Genomic DNA, 15826 nt, shown 5'->3' with positions numbered 1-15826 from the left:
TTGTTGGCATTGCTTGATGAGAACCTGCAGGGCTGTTGTCTGGAGGGGGCAGTGGAAGGTGGCGGTACCTGGGCTCAGTCCCGTGGCTCTGCCCTGGGAAATGCCCTTTGCCTGGTGAGCTGCAGAGGGTTTGCTCAGCTCTGCCAAGCCTGGCTGCCTCCCTCAGGCCAGCAGCAGCCCGTGGCATCTCCCCTGCATCTGCTGTGCTGTGTCAGCTTTGTCACCAAGCTGCAGCAGCTGCTGGGGAAACGAGGGCTCCCAGGGCTTTGGGTTTGGAGCGGTTTGGTTTGTTAAAAGGAAAAACCCAGAGAGTTTCATGGAGAGAAACGATGCTGTTGCCATGCATGGGGAGCCAGATGGAAGTGCAGGTGTTTGGGTTGTGCCCTCTGAGCGCTGCAGATGAGCTGAGTCTGGGTGTGCTGGGGCAGAGCCTGGGCACTGCCCTGTGCCTTGCTGGCTGTCCCTGGCCCTGCTGCTCTGACCTGGTCTCTGCTGCATCCTTGCCTTCACCAGGGCTGAGGGCAGAGCTGCTGCTGGTGAGTGTGTGCTTCCACTGAACCCATTGATTGGACTTGCCAGATTCAGTGCAATGCTACTGAGATTCCTGGTTTTCTTCTTACCAGCCCCTTTTTAAACAGTTTACAGGAAAAAAATGTCTTAGAGGGCTTTTCCATCCAGGCATTACCATACTGCACATCTTCTTTTGTTCGCTGCTTACACCACATTAACACTTATTTGAAACTTTCCCTTTTTTTACCTTCTCTAGGGCAATCATTCACAGATTGGTACATCTGGTGGTAGTTGATGTAATAGTAACAAATTTCTTTGCTTGAAATGTTTTTAAATCCCATCATTTTAATACATCAAGTCAACCGCTCCTGTGATTGTCCCTGACTCTTCTGATTTTGAAAAGGGAAATTCAAATCCAGCAAATCGGATTAGCAGGGCATTGAGGAAGTGCACCAGGGAGCAAACCAGGATGGTCCAGAAGGAATTTGCAAACTGCTCACTGTGAGTCTTGAATGTAAAAGTTCCCTCTTTGAAGTTAGCAATTTTCTCTGAAAGGTGGTGGATCTTCACCTCTGAGGAGAAGAGGATCATGATGAGGCAGCCACAGGAACCTGAAAGGGAGGGGGAGATGCTCATTACCTCAGAATCCCTCAGCTGTGCTGCACGGTGTGTGCTGCAGCCCAGTGCCACAGGGAGAATGTTTGTATGGCCACACAGCTTTAACAGGGATTATTTTCGGAATCCAAGCCAATGGCTATTGAAATGGGTAAGCTTTTCTAATTGAGTTTGGCTCAGGACCAGGAATATTTAGCATGGCTGCTTTAGTGCCCTGAGCTAGTGAGATGTCTGTGTTCATGTTCAGCTTTAAGTTGCTCGTTGTCCCGTTGAGCATAACGGAGCTGTCTGCGTGCCTGAACGTAAACTTGTACTGAAGTCCTTTGTGAAATTGTGGTTGTAACGTGTAACACCTTGTGAGGTCGGGGTAAACCTGCCTGTCAGCCCAGGGAGCAGGTGTGTGGCTGCTTTCCCTGCAGGGCAGTGCTGCTGCTGCCTCTGGCTGCTCAGCTCTCCTGTCCTCGGCAAGGCTCTGCTGCTCTGGCTGCTGGCCCTGCTCACGTTGTCTGGACCCCTCCTGTTGTGGAACCAGCTGCATCACTGTCATATTTTGGTTTTTCTCCCCCCTTTCCTGCTCTGGGTGGCTCCTGGTTCTGGCTGTGTGTGGGGTGTCAGTGATGCCACCCCAGCTCTGGGTCCCTGCCATGGCTCCTGCAGCTGCCTGCCCATTCCCATCCTGCCACCCCCCTTGTGGGGGATTTTTCCAGTTTATCTCCCAACTTCACTTTGGAAAACACGTGTTTTGACGTGGCAGAGCCCCCGCCTTCCTGCCTCCTTCCTTGCTTTTGCCCACTGAGAGCCCAAGCAGGCCCGGTTCAAGCTGCCCCTGTGCTGAGCAGTGGGTGCTGCTGGCAGTGCCAGCCCAGCCTGGCACTCACAGGAGATGAAGCTCCACAGGTAGAGCCCCACGGGGCCGTGCAGCGTCTCGTAGGGGCTGCCAAAGGCATTGAACATGAAGAACCCTGCTCCCACCAGGGCAAAGACAATCAGCACAGTGCAGAACAGAATGACGCTGACGTGGATACTTGCAGGGATAATTCTGAGCAAATCTGGAAAAACTGAAAACAAAACAAACACAACATTATTATACACATTAGGCAAAGTTGTCTCTGATGTCAGGCTGGGGGTTCCTGCTTGTTTGTGATATTTGTTTTGATCCTGCTCTTCTAAATGCAACCAGATGTAATAATTCGCTAGAAATGGTTTTTCATGGATGTTTGGAGGCAGAAAAATTCTGTGGAACTCAGAGGCATAGACTGGCCAGGAGGGAGAGAGACCAGCTCCAGGAAAAGCCTCTCCTCCCCGTCCTGAGGGTGCTCTTTGCTCCTTAATGTGACAGCATTTTTGGGGACAATGCAGGAAGCTGTGTTTGGGGAGGCAGGTCTGGCACAAGGTGCCACTGAGGTCTCTTCCAGTGCCAGTGTTAGGGGCTGATCTCCCTTGGCTGAAGGCTCGGCCATCCCCTCTTCTCTGGGAGTGGGACAATAAATATTTCTTTAGACTTCTTCCATTCGTGTTCATGAGGTCCCGCAAAGGGTTGTGACATGGGAAAGGAAATTGTGCTGTGATTGTGGATCCACAAATTCAGGAATAATTTACTCTAAATATTTTTGTGCAACTTTTAAGCTACTGTTTCAAATTGCAGTCCTGTTTGTCTAGGACACAGAGATAGACATTCAGAGAGCAAGAGAGAATGATTTTTAAAAATTCCTGTCTGTTTGGCAAAAAAGAGGTGTTTTGGAAGGAACTGTGAAATATACTTCACTGTTCCTGATCTATGGGGGCATGACTAAAGTGAGGTAATAATGCCTGGTGCCGTTTTGCTGTAATGTGTGCAAAGTAAAGCAGCCTCACATCAATTACTCCTCTGTGTAAAGTCTGTACCAGCAAACTGCTCTGCAGCTCCATGCAGTAGCACAGGGCAGCAGGTAACGGGCTATCAAATCCGATTATCCCCCTGACTAAATGAAAGGGAAATTAATGAAATAAATGTCTCGGGAGGTTGGGCCAGGCCCAGTGCGAGGTGCTGCCTGTGGGATGGCCAGGGCAATCCCAGCACAGAGCCAGGCCAGGCTGGTGGGGAACGTGCTGGGAGCTGCCCAGGGAAGGACGGGGGTGCTGGGGGTGAGCAGCCCCCCGTGCTTGGGCCGGGGGCCCTGGGCTCAGCCCCTGCCCTGGGCTCAGCCCCTGCCCTGGGCTCAGCCCCTGCCCTGGGCTCAGCACCTGCCCTGGGCTCAGCCCCTGCCCTGGGCTCAGCACCTGCCCTGGGCTCAGCCCCTGCCCTGGGCTCACCTCCCGTGCTTGGGCCGGGGGCCCTGGGCTCAGCCCCTGCCCTGGGCTCAGCCCCTGCCCTGGGCTCAGCCCCTGCCCTGGGCTCAGCCCCTGCCCTGGGCTCAGCTCCTGTGCTTGGGCCGGGGGCCCTGGGCTCAGCCCCTGCCCTGGGCTCAGCCCCTGCCCTGGGCTCAGCACCTGCCCTGGGCTCACCTCCCGTGCTTGGGCCGGGGGCTCTGGACCAGACCCTGCCCTGGGCTGGGCCACAGCGTGAGCAGCAGGACAGGGCGATTCATTCTGCCCCTCTGCCCTGCTCGGGGGGCTCCCTCTGCAGAGCTGCCCCCAATGCCCAAACACAGAGCAGAGTGAGCCCGAAGGGGCCAGGCTGGGAGAGCTGGGGGCGCTCAGCCTGAGGCCTCAGAGCCCCTTGCAGCGTTCCCTCTGCAGGATTCCTACAGGGAATAGTTCCTGTGACACTATCTGATGCTTTGGGAAAACATGCAAAACTGTGTATTTAATAATGCAATTTTTAATGGTTTGTTTTAAGAAAACAAGTTATGGCATGGTATTAAATCCTCCCCTGGGCACCTGTGTCTACAGCTGGTTCTGTTAGTAACATTTTATATGCGATTTATCTGGAAAACTTAATTCCAGAAGCAATGTTGTCTTGAAAGTAAAACATTCCTCATGGTCCTGAATGAACCCATGTGTGCTGTGCATGGCAGAGACCTTTAGAAAATGAACCACTGACCTAGAAACTGATGGGAATGAGTGGGAACAAATGGAGCAGAAGTTTTCCCCAGCTGAACTGGGTTTGCTGGCAGAGCAAATTCATATTACAATTAAAAGAGATACAGTGGTCAGAGGGGAGCACTTAATGGGAACAAGCACAGAACTAAATCACGTAGCCTATTTTCCGTGTCTGTTCCCCTCAGACGTGCTGCAGTGCAGCGAGTGCATTGAGCTGTGGCTGTGTATTTTATAAGTTTGTCCTGTTTTCTGGAATGCTCCTGGTGAGCTTCCAGGGTACGGAGGTGATGGGAGGGGGCTGCTGCAGCCCCGGGGAGCAGGAGCAGCACCTTGTCCCCAGGGCTCTCGGGGGGAATGCTCCTGACCCCTCACAGCTGTCACTGACCCACCCTGAGTGTCACCCCACCGCTGGGCCAGCCCTGGGTGCTAGCTGTCACCTACAGCAACCCAAATCCTTGGGAGGGCACAGACCCCTCTGAAAATACAGCCATGGTGCAATAACACTGGGATGGCACACAAAGCAATCAACAGGGAACTGCAGTGGTACGAACAGACTAGTGATGGAATTCAGAGAGAGCAAATTCTGGTACCATATCAAATTAGCTTGGTTTACTATTTTTGGAAAATGTTATATAGGAAATAATTTGTAGTACCTAGTCTGGCAACCTTCCCTTGCATTAAATCACGGATGTGAGCAGTTTACATGTGCTGTTGTAGCAGAATCATTGTGATCTGTGTGCTGTAGTAACTTCAGGGGAGGTATTGTACACACAGCAACTGGCTTTTACTGCCTGCTCTGCCTGCTGCTGGATACTATTGTGTCTCACTTCATAATTTTCTCATTGATCTTCTTATCCTTGTAGATTAATATGTCATGAATGTAAAGCGAAACCATTACTAATACTTTGACACTCTGTGTCAGGTACCAAGTCAGCCAGCATTCCCCAGACAGCCTCCCCAGCCCTTCTTCCAATTAGTGCCACAGAGTGCAACTTTTGGGGTGCTTGGTTTCTCGATAGCAGCCAGTGCCCCAGCTCTTTCCTGAGGTTCTTGCTGGTTTAGCTCATTCTTTTTGGCAGCACAGAGGTAATGTTGTAATGCTGGCACACATGACAGAGATTAATTGAACCCCCAAAATATTCTTTTAAAAGAAGTATCATAAATCTCTTGGGATGTGGCTACCGGTGTAACGGCAGTAATAGACTCTCGAAGGCATCAGGCAGGCTGTATCAGTACCATAGAACAAGTTATCGGCCCTGCCGGTCGGCGCACTAAAGGGCTCGGTGTCGGAGCGAGGGGCAGCCCTGTCCCGCCGGCCGCAGGGTGCGGGCAGCCCGATCGATGGATGGACGGACCGATGGCCCGCGGTACTCACATGAGAAGTGCAGCGGTCTGCCCCCGAGCCCGCACTGCCGCACCCGCTGCCCGGAGAAGAGCCCGTACTGGATGGCGCCGATGAACTTGTGCAGCTCGGGGCCGCTGGCGTTGACGAGCAGCGCTCCGGTGCTGCAGAGGATGGAGCCCCGCACCCAGAGCTGGCTGCCCACGGCCGCCGCCGCGCCCAGCGCGCAGCCCAGGCTCAGCAGCCCGGCCGTGCAGAACAGCAGCTTCTTCTGCGGCGCCGGCATGCTTGGCCGCGGCCGCGGCACGGGACGGGACGGGACGGGACGGGCTGCGTGCGCCGCTGCGGCTCCCGAGCGCCCCGAGCCCGGGCGGACCCGAGCGGGAGCCCCGGCCCAGCCCCGATGCTCGGAGCCGCAGTGCCCGGCCCAGCCCCGATGCCCAGAGCCCCGGCACCCGGCCAGCCCCGATGCCCAGAGCCCCGGCACCCGGCCAGCCCCGATGCTCGGAGCCCCGGAACCCGGCCCAGCCCCGATGCTCGGAGCCCCGGCACCCGGCCAGCCCCGATGCCCAGAGCCCCGGAACCCGGCCCAGCCCCGATGCCCAGAGCCCCGTGCGGGAGCCGCAGTGCCCGGCCAGCCCCGGCCCAGCCCCGATGCCCAGAGCCCCGGCCAGCCCCAGCCCTGGCTGGAGGATGCTCTAAAGGCTCCCTTTCCCCGTGCCCTTCTGTACAGCTTGCAGACGTTGCAGTGCATCCCCTGTCACTTGATAGCGAGGGTTTAGGATGACAGATCTCTGTAATTTGATGAGTGCTCTCTCGTCCCAGCCCCCGGGCAGTGGATGAGTTGGGGGTTCAGAGACGAGCTTGGCTGCTCTATTTGATTGTCTGCTTTCCATAAAGGAAGCTTCCAGAGGGCTTATTTTTGCAGGTTTTTTTTCTAAAGCCAGTAATGCCAAGGTGCTCTCTTGTATATTTTGGTTGTTGTTTTGTTTTCTTGGTTTTGGGATTTGTTTTTCTTTTTCTCAATCTGGGTGCATTTCTTTTTTTGCTGTTTTTTAAGGTAATGCCCAGCACCCTGCCAAGCCAGGAGGCCCCAGTTCAGTATCCAGTTGCATTTGGGCACTTTCTTGCACTCACTTTCCGTGTCAGGGTGTTCTCTGGCAGGGACAGCGTGTCTGTTATGTACACTGCAGTGTGCAGAATGCTCAGCAAACTGTTCAGTCCAGGTTTCAAATATACACAAATAGGTTTTCTCTTACAGCTCGACAGAAGGCCCAGCCCACCCTGAGCTCAGGAACGCACAGCTCCTGTGTCTCATGTCCTGCTGCTGCTGGCTGCCGCAGCAAGCACAGGGTCTGGGTTTTCTCTGAATCACACCAACTGGCTGGTATGCACACGCTCTACAGGTGGCTCAAGAATTTTATATCATCTGGGCTTAAAGACTGAGTCTAGTTAGCTATGGGGGTGCAGAGTTCTTGATGGATGGTGCCCGGGTGCCTGTGCATTTTGACATTTGAACTTCCAAAGCACCAGAGAATGGTTTGGGTTGGAAGGGACCTTAAATATCATGCAGTTCCATCCTCCTGCCGTGGTCAGGGAACGCACGCAGCCACCTCGGCAGTGCAGGTTCGGGTGTCACCTGCGGGGCGGGCTGTGGTGAGCACCGGGCAGCCCTGCCTTGGCCCGGGGCACGGTTCCCAGAGCTCGGGCAGGGGTGTCCCGGATCCCGGGCAGGTTCCCAGAGCTCGGGCAGGGGTGTCCCGGAGCCCGGGCAGGTTCCCGGAGCCCGGGCAGGTTCCGGGGCTGCCCAGCCGCCCCACGGCCGCTGGATGTCGGGCGCTCCCCGCTCTTTGCGCTGCGGGGATGTCACCACGTGCGGTGCTGTTTGTCTTCTTTTTGTCTCCTGCTTCCTTCCCCTTCATAAACTTCTGCTTTTCCCTGGCAGAGGAGGCTGTAAGTCACGAGGCTGTGCGCGCTGTTTTCAGCCGGCAGCTCACGTAAGCCTGTAAGGATTTTTGTTTTGTAAATAGCATGTCCCCTGCTAGGACATCTGCCTAGTGACATTGTTATTGTTTTTAGAAATGTTCTTTGAAGGACAGCTGTCCGCTGCCTGTGTTTTGATGTGAGCCCAAGTGAAGCATGTTTGGAACCTATTTCCTGTCTGTTTTTCCAGTTTTGGTACTTGGTTTGAGCCTTTACCCTGGATGACACGTGTTTTAGTGGCGGTTGGCAGTGCTGTCCCGGTGGTTTGTTGTGATGCTCTTAGGAGCCTTTTCCACCCGGGACGATTCTGTGATTCTGTCCCAGCTGGCTCCTGTGTGGCACGTTTCCATACAGGCACGGGCTCCCAGCAGGCTGTGTGCAACCCAAACCCAGCACTTGCTGTGGCTGACAGAGGCTCAGCTCCTTGTTCATGAGGTTTCAATAATGATAGCAACTGTTGAACTGTTCTGGTGGCCCATAAAGATGCAACTTCACAATGAACACAGGGACAGGGCTGCTCCTGGTGAATGTGGCCATGTGCACTGAGCAAGGATAGGACCTCTCATTCCTGGTTCTCTCTGATTGTGTGGGTTCCTTGGGAGATTTGCTTGAGTAGGAGGACTCAAAATCTGGAAACCTATTCTGTGTCATAAAGCAGTAAATTCACTTTCTTTTTAGATAGTATTGCAGAGAAAACTACTGACCTTATTTCTGGCCACAAGTATTTTCCATGTGACATTTCCTTGACTCAAATCATCTCCTGTGCACAGCTCCAGAATGATTTTCACAGTGGTGATTATGGTCAAGGTGTAAATCCAGTAAACAGTCTGTGTTGCTACTGTACAGTTTTCAGTTGGAATAAATTTTATTACACCATATTCTTGGAACATGTGTGACTCACCTGCAGCTCCAGCTGGGCAAGGAGTTGATTTGGGCAGAAACAGAGTCCTCGAAAGGGTGATCTGGAGAATGCAGTAGTGACTTTCTCATGTCTGTAACAACTCCTCTGTGAGTTCACCTGTCATTTTCCTAGGGCTTAAACCCACTCAAATTTCCCCTAACGTGTGAACTACGCGTATTTTATTATCCATCATAGTCTGTCACAGGTACCACCTTGGAAGGGAACTGAGAGTGAATGGCTTTTTCATCTCTTTAATCCATTTTAAGATGTTTAGAATGGTTAGAGAAACCTGAACTTGCCAGTCTCCTGTGTAGCAAAATACAGCCTGGTTAAGCACAGCTCAAAATACCCCTCAGCAGTAGGGGAATCCCTGGTAATGCAGCTTGGTAGAGGATTTTCCAGCCAGTGTGCAGGAGTGAATGTGATGTGACAGAAGGGAGTGATTGATGTCTTAAAGGATTGATGTGGAATTTCTTGAAATCACTATTAGAATCCTGGAACTCCATGGATATTTATGCACTTAGGTCTCTGCTTTTAAGGCTTAGGGATGTGTACTTGTATTTAGTCTTGTTTCTGATGTTGTCTTTGAAGTCCATCTGAATTCTTATGATGCCAAGAGATGCTTTTCACTTTAGAGTGAAAAAGTCCTGTTTTAAATGTGGTTCTCAGGAATGGGACTTGTGACAAATGTAGAGAGTTGATATTTGTCTTTCTGAGATCACATTTCTGGAAATGACACAGACAAACAAAACTCCCCACCCTGCTGTGGGAAAGGAGCTCTGATGGGTCTTGGAGTCACGGAGCTTCAATTTAACATTTGTAATTACATTTGTGAGGGACCCAAATCTGAGTGTGCTGGGCTGCCTGACAGGAAAGAGAGACAAGATGAGCAAAATAATATCTGCAGATTCAGTCTGTTTTCCCAAGCACTGAGAAAGTGGAGCATTGAGAAAGTGGAGCATGTTCTGAGCAGTCTTGTAATAGTTTTAATAATGCAGTTAGCATTACTTTGGTTGCTCAAATTGCTTAATTACCTGTCTGGGTGTTTTCATCCTTAACTGTTCCAGCAAATCCAACACCAGGTTCCTGCTCATCTAAAGGAGTCAAAGTGCAGAATCTCTCTGGAATGTAAAAATTTATTCTGTGACTTGAATAACTGACAGTGACCTTGAGAGGAGCACACGGCTTCAAGCCTGCTTTCCTTGTGACCTTGCTGCTGCTCTCTGGGGCAGCAGTTTGAGCCCCTCTGGTGAGGGGTCTGTGCCTGTCCAGGCCAGACCAGCTGCAGTGCAAGACCCCAGGTCAGACACGCACAGAGCCTGGTTATTCTGAGAGGCTGATGCATTCTGAGTGCGTGTAAAGGTGGTGCTGGAAGGGAGGAACCCTGAGGTACAGCCTTTGTGACACAGGAAGCCTTTGTGTGGCTCCACATTTGTTATTTCCAGTCAAGAGTGAAATGACATGTTTGATGGTCGGACCTTGCAGCTTCTCCTGTCCCAGCTGCTGCCGGGGCCCTGAGTTCCAGAACCCAGAGGGAATGGCTCTGGCCGTGCCCAGCAAAAGTCTGCATCAGTGGAGAGCAGAGTCTTTGTTCTGCGTTGTCTTCAGAAATGTGCAGCATCCCTGTTCTGTTGGTAGCTGACTGATCTCACCACGGCAGTGGTGGTGCCATCGTGTTGCTTTATTTGGGCAAGAGAAAGGCATTTCCCCTCCTGTCTCCAGCCCCTGCCCTGGCTCTGTGTGTGTGTGTGTGTGTGTGTGTGTGTGCAGCAGCCTCGCTCAGCACAAACCTGGGTTCTGTTCTCCTCAGGAGGGCAGCTGGGACACCTGTGAGGTGTGTGTGTGTGTGTGTGTGCAGCAGCCTCGCTCAGCACAAACCCGTGTTCTGTTCTCCTCAGGAGGGCAGCTGGGGCACCTGTGAGGTGTGTGTGTGTGTGTGTGTGTGCAGCAGCCTCGCTCAGCACAAACCCATGTTCTGCTCTCCTCAGGAGGGCAGCTGAACGCCTGTGAGGCAGGAGCTTCCATGCCCTTGGGTCTGTGATTCCCAGCCACCCTGGGGAAGTGCTCCCTGGCTGAGGGAGCTGTGCTGGGCTCCAGCCCCTGTGGTGGCCACTGCTCTCTGAAGCTTCCATTGATCCTGGGCAAAGAAGGAAAAGCACATCTCTTTAGTTTGCAGGTTGGTGTTTTGAAGTATTTTGAAGTCTTCAGAGATGGTGGCCAGCTTAGGAGGGACAAGTGAGATCAGCAGAGCGCACAAGGAAAAAGGACTGGATATTATCACATTACATCCCATTACTGCTCTGTAAATGCAGGGTTCTAAACACACATGGTATTTCTTTAGAATGTCAGAAATAAAATGGAGCTTTTGGGGAGTTTTTCAACCATGCCTATCTGACAGATAACATCTTTAGAAGTCGGGGGTGTTTTGTTTGCTGTAATGTGTCAGTGTGATGCAAGTCACAGCCTGGAAATGGACAGAGGAGGGCTGGAGGAATGAGTGTGTAAATCCTGTGGTGAGTGGGCTGGAGGCTCTGTGGGTACTGCTCCTCTTCCTCTTGCTCACAAAGCACATCACCCTTCACTGATTTTATGAGGCAACTTTGTCATCAGGTAAAATTTTGATTTGACTATCAGCAGTATGAAAACTGGGGGCATGAAAACTTTCTCTCTTTGGCTTCCAGCTTATATTTAATATGATAACATTGCAAAGAAAGCAAATGTGTGCAAGTGACAGCAATGTGTGCACTGGGAGCCCAAGCCACAGCTCACTGGGCTTTTCCTCCTGCAGAGCTGCAGGCTGTTGGGTCAGACCAGCTCTGGGCTCTGTGGGTGAGGGGGTTTCTCTGTCCTGCCCTGCACAGGCAGCCCCAGACCGTGAGCCCGTGGTGATGCTGCTCTGTGAGGGAGCTGTAGGAGCTCTGGGAAGCACAGGGCCATGGCTGTGTTCCATCTGTAATTTACACAGATAAGAGAACTCCTTTTGTATTCACAGTGCTCCTGGAAGTTGCTTTCCTATCAGTAAGCCAAATTGATTAAATAAAACACCTTAGAACTAACCAAACTAGTTAATAGGAAAAGCATGTCACTCTAGAGTGAGTCTGGACTTGATGCAGAGGTAAGAGAGTGTGCTGGCCTCAGATGCAAATGCTGGGGATATTGTGTGCATTTGTGTACAGAAATATCGTGAATCTGAAATCCTGGATGAAAAGAAATGATGGATACTTACGCTTTTTATCTTCCTTTTACAATTCACTTGAATTTTCTGCAATAACCTGCTGTTAGCTTTTCTTGTATTCATTGAGGCAGCAGCAGGGATAGACAGTGGAACTTGGCAAGAAGAGGAAATTTATTTATGAAGCCTTGCAGGTGTGGTGTAAGCAGATACAATAGTTTTTAATCAGTACAGTTTAAAATCCCTTTTTGGAGTAAATAATGCCCTCTGAAATGCTTTTTGGTTAGTCTTGTCAAATCAGCTTTGCAGCTGAAGAGCTGCTGTTTGCTAATTTCTTCACTTGATAGCACCAAGTCCTTTAATATCAAAAATGCACAATATTTAACTTAGTAAAGGCGAGTCCAGGTGTCTGCCATAAATAATTCCAAGGTATATTTGAGTCTGAACATGTATTCTCACACGTTGCTGATGCCTGGTGGGTCAGCACTGTTCTTTGGGCTGTTGGTGAAGGCATCTCTGGAGGCTGTGAATGCTCAGGGCACAGTGTGAGCAGTCACTCAGCCAGAGCTGTTCCTTGGTGGTGTTTCCCTCCTGCCTGGGCTCATGGCTCATCAGGAGTGCTGTCAGCAGTGCTGCCACAGCTGCAGTCCCCCAGCAGCTGCTGGTGCTGCAGGTGTGCTCTGCTCTGCTGCTGTTTCACAGGCAGGGCTGCAGCTCTGCCCTGGGCTCTGCTGCTGTTTCACGGGCCGGGCTGCAGCTCTGCCCTTGGTTTTGCTGCTGTTTCACAGGCCAGGCTGCAGCTCTGCCCTGGGCTCTGCTGCTGTTTCACGGGCTGGGCTGCAGCTCTGCCCTGGGCTCTGCTGCTGTTTCACGGGCTGGGCTGCAGCTCTGCCCTGGGCTCTGCTGCTGTTTCACGGGCTGGGCTGCAGCTCTGCCCTGAGCTCTGCTGTGCCATCTCTGTGGCCGTGAGCGCCTTTGTCTCCTTGGGGGCCGCAAAGGCCTCGGTGAATTTCATCCGGAAGGCCTTGGACAGGTGGTAGTAGAGCAGGGGGTCGAGGCAGAGGTTGCAGACGGCGAGGAGCAGCGTGGCCTCCTTGGCCTTGAAGAGGGCCCGGCGCAGGGGGCAGGCGGCGCTGGCGCGGCCCTGGCTCAGCGTGTAGGGGATGCGCACGGCGTGGTAGGGCACGAAGCACAGCAGGTAGGCCCCGGTCACCAGCAGCACGTGCGCCAGCGCCCGCCGCGCGCGCCCGCCGCGCTCCCCGCTCCGCCCGTGCCGCCGCAGCTGCCGCGCCGCCACGCAGTTGGACACCAGCACCACCGCCGAGGAGTTCAGGAAGATGGCTGTGCAGATGAAGTTGGTGAACACGTGCCAGTCCCTCCCGAATTTGGTTTTGAGGTCGATGCAGCCGACGCCCGGGCGCTCCTCGACGTGCCGGATGGGAATGGCCATGTTGGGCACGGTGATGAGCAGAAGCATGGCCCACACCACCGCGCACAGCACCTTGGCAAAGCCCGGCTCCTGCACGCGGTACATCTTGGAGCTGTGCATCAGCTGCAGGCAGCGATCCATGCTCACGAATCCCAGAAATACGATTGACAAATACATGTTCAGGTAGATGAAGCAGGCCGTGACTTGGCAGTGGAATATTCTCAGACTCCAGGATGCGATTCCTAGGTCAACAATAATCTTCACTGGCAGTGTCAAAGTCAGCAGGAAATCTGCAGTGAGGAGGTTGATCAAGTAGATGCTCATGCACTTCTGTTTCTGTTCCTTCTGGGTGAATGCCCACAGTGCAAAACAGCTTCCAATAATTCCCATAAGAAAAATCAAGTAGTAAAAATAGGTAAAGGGTTCCATTTCTTCATAGAGATGACATTCAGAAATGTTGCTTGACATTGTAAACTCCTTGTGTGAGTTGGTTTTGCTGACAGGAGGTATCACAGAGCTACAAAAGAACCAAAAGGTCATCAATGCCATCAGCCTTTCCTCAGCAACAGTAGCTATTCTCTTAGAATTTTGCTTGATTAATTCTAAAAAAAAAAATACAGTTCGGAAGAAATATTTTTCTCTCTCTTCATGGTGCTTCCCAAATATTCAGGAGAGTTTTGTTCTCATGCTGGAAGAATTAGGAGTGTATTAGGATTTGTTTCTGAAAGAATAGAGCCCTCTGAGCAGCATTTCCACTACAGCAGCTTTTCTGGCAGTGTTTGCTCCAACGCCCTCCTCCAGCCAGAAAGCTAGAGAAAAAGGTTTGGATCTATTTAAGCATCTTGTTAATAACAATCATACAGAAACATCATAACCTTTGAAAAAAAAGGTTTCCAGGTTCTATCATAACCTGGAAAAAAAAAAAAAAGTAGTATTTGTAGCATCCCCTTTCTGTAAAATGCATTGGGAGTTCAGAGGGAATGCACTGTCCAACCAATATACAGATATATCAGATGGGTGAGCAAATGGTCCTCATCAGCCCTAAGGGGAGAGCAAACTGCTCTCCATTCCTGCTTGAGCAGAGAGCTCGTATTTTTGTGAAGCCTTTAGGAAAAGCACATTTTGAAAGAAGCAGATAATAAATAATTTTGCTCACTTCTTTTGTAGGCTTCAGTAGAAAAGGAAAGTAGAAAATTTTGTTCCTAATTTAACTAAATACTGCTCAAAGACAGAGGGGTTTTTGTTTGTTGGCTGCTCTGCGTCAGCCTGCTGCAGAGAGCAGCTGTGGGAAAGGCTGTTCCTTTCAATTTCTTGGAACCAGCACATTTATGCCTTCAGTGGCATCAGACTGCAACACTCTATTTCTATGTGTTGCACAGAATATTCTATACAACATAAGAGAACTACTGCTCACGCAATTTAATCTGTTAAGTTGTATCCAGATTTGCATAGTTTGTAAAGCAAAATGACTGCAGATACTCGGGTGGTTTGAGACGTTGGAGAAAGCAGCCTGGCCCCTGCAGCTGGCTCTGTGCAGGTGTCCCTGTGCTGAGGAGGGGCTGAAGTGGCTCTGGGTGAGGGCAGCAGTGCTGCTGGTGGCGGGGCTGAGGCACAGGGCACAGGGCAGCCCAGCTTGTCCCCGTGCTCCGTGGGCAGGGGTACCCAGCTGTGAGCAGTGCCAGGGCCTTGCCAAAAGCTGAGCCCGACCTCTGACAGCTGGATTTTGGGCTGTCCATCCACGGAGATCTAAACAGGCTGTAACAGACAGAGACTGAAGCCACTTACCTGTGCTGGTGGCCGGGGGTGTCCTGAGCATGGTCTGCAGAGTTCTGGTGTCCCCGAGGGCTGCTCTGCAGGGCTGGTGTGTGACCTGCTGCCGAGGCTGGTGTGTGACCTGTTGTCCAGGCTGGTGTGTGTCCTGCTGCCCAGGCTGCTCTGCAGGGCTGGTGTGTGTCCTGCTGCCCAGGCTGCTGTCCCAGGTTGGTTTGTATCCTGCTGCCCAGGCTGCTCTGCAGGGCTGGTGTGTGACCTGCTGCCCAGGCTGCTGTCCCAGGTTGGTTTGTATCCTGCTGCCCAGGATGCTCTGCTGGGCCCAGACGGGGCTGTGGTTTCCAGAGGGGCTGATTGACGCAGTTAAACCCAGATTCAAGCAGCTGAATCACGTGGGGATTACCCAGAAGAGCAGTGACAGAAAGCAATAAGAGCTCACGGAACAGCCCAGAGCCCTCGCTTTCCTGTTCTGGGGGAGAGGTGTGGGGGCTGTATCTGTGTGGCATCAGCTCCTTTGCTTCTGTTTTCGTCAGTCTGGAGCTCTCCTTTCCCCCTTCCCCACGTGTATCTCACATTTGAAATCTGCCTGAAATCAGGACTTTGCAATGGAGCTGTTCCTCAAGGTTCTGGGGATCTCATGGTGTTTGTTTTAGAGTTTCACCTTAGCTGGCAGATCTGAAGACACCTTGGGGTTCTGCTGATTGCAATGAACATTCTAAATATTTGGATATTTTCCAAGGACTATTAAAATAACATGGCACATTAGGGAAGTCAGGGAAATCTTTATTTTTTGTTTGGTTGGTTTGGGAAACCGCAAGAAAAGCTTTGACCCGTGCTGGGGGTGAGGTACTGACAGCAATACTGAAACTCCAGCTGGTGGCCCTTGGTTGTAATTGAGAATCCACAGGAATTTACAAACCCTGCACCAGAGCTGTGTGGAGGAACAGATGAAGAATGTCTGGTTCTAGGTTTAGTCATGAACTGAAAGTTCAGACCATATTTGTCAAAAGGTTTGCAAAGCTTAATAATTGGAATGATCCCGTGTCCAGCTGCAAGCAAACATGGACTCATTGTGTAGTGTTC

The 15826-nt window shown here is 51.8% G+C and overlaps 2 protein-coding genes across 3 annotated transcripts; both read right to left on the bottom strand.

Annotated features, from left to right (window-relative positions):
* Window positions 1-855: 855 nt before the first annotated feature.
* Window positions 856-5774, bottom strand: CLRN1 (clarin 1). 2 transcript variants are annotated; one of them, XM_058812352.1, is made up of 3 exons: window positions 5522-5774; window positions 1950-2183; window positions 856-1121 (listed from the first exon to the last, which is right to left on the bottom strand). In XM_058812352.1, the coding sequence occupies exons 1-3, from the start codon at window positions 5772-5774 to the stop codon at window positions 856-858; spliced, it is 753 nt and encodes a 250-aa protein (XP_058668335.1). The 2 variants fall into 2 exon arrangements, with proteins under 2 accessions (XP_058668335.1, XP_058668337.1); XM_058812354.1 differs by having other exon boundaries at window positions 2004-2183.
* A 6096-nt stretch (window positions 5775-11870) lies between these two features.
* On the bottom strand, window positions 11871-14874 carry GPR171 (G protein-coupled receptor 171). Its single transcript, XM_058812350.1, is given in 4 exon segments — window positions 11871-12186; window positions 12189-12227; window positions 12460-13490; window positions 14759-14874. Coding segments are annotated over 3 exon segments (1062 nt in total). The 5' UTR covers window positions 13442-13490; window positions 14759-14874; the 3' UTR covers window positions 11871-12145.
* Window positions 14875-15826: the final 952 nt, after the last annotated feature.

The sequence above is a fragment of the Ammospiza caudacuta genome, chromosome 11, assembly GCF_027887145.1.
Source record: "Ammospiza caudacuta isolate bAmmCau1 chromosome 11, bAmmCau1.pri, whole genome shotgun sequence".
Lineage (NCBI taxonomy): Eukaryota > Metazoa > Chordata > Aves > Passeriformes > Passerellidae > Ammospiza > Ammospiza caudacuta.
This window is presented reverse-complemented; position numbering and strand designations above follow the sequence as displayed.

Excerpts from the sequence above, each read along its gene's own strand:
- CLRN1 (XM_058812352.1), bottom strand. The coding sequence starts at position 5,774 with ATGCCGGCGCCGCAGAAGAAGCTGCTGTTCTGCACGGCCGGGCTGCTG. Across the intron at positions 2,184-5,521 it reads CAGACCGCTGCACTTCTCAT|TTTTTCCAGATTTGCTCAGA; the intron begins GTGAGTACCGCG and ends TTTTGTTTTCAG. Across the intron at positions 1,122-1,949 it reads ACCCACTGCTCAGCACAGGG|GTTCCTGTGGCTGCCTCATC; the intron begins GCAGCTTGAACC and ends CCTCCCTTTCAG.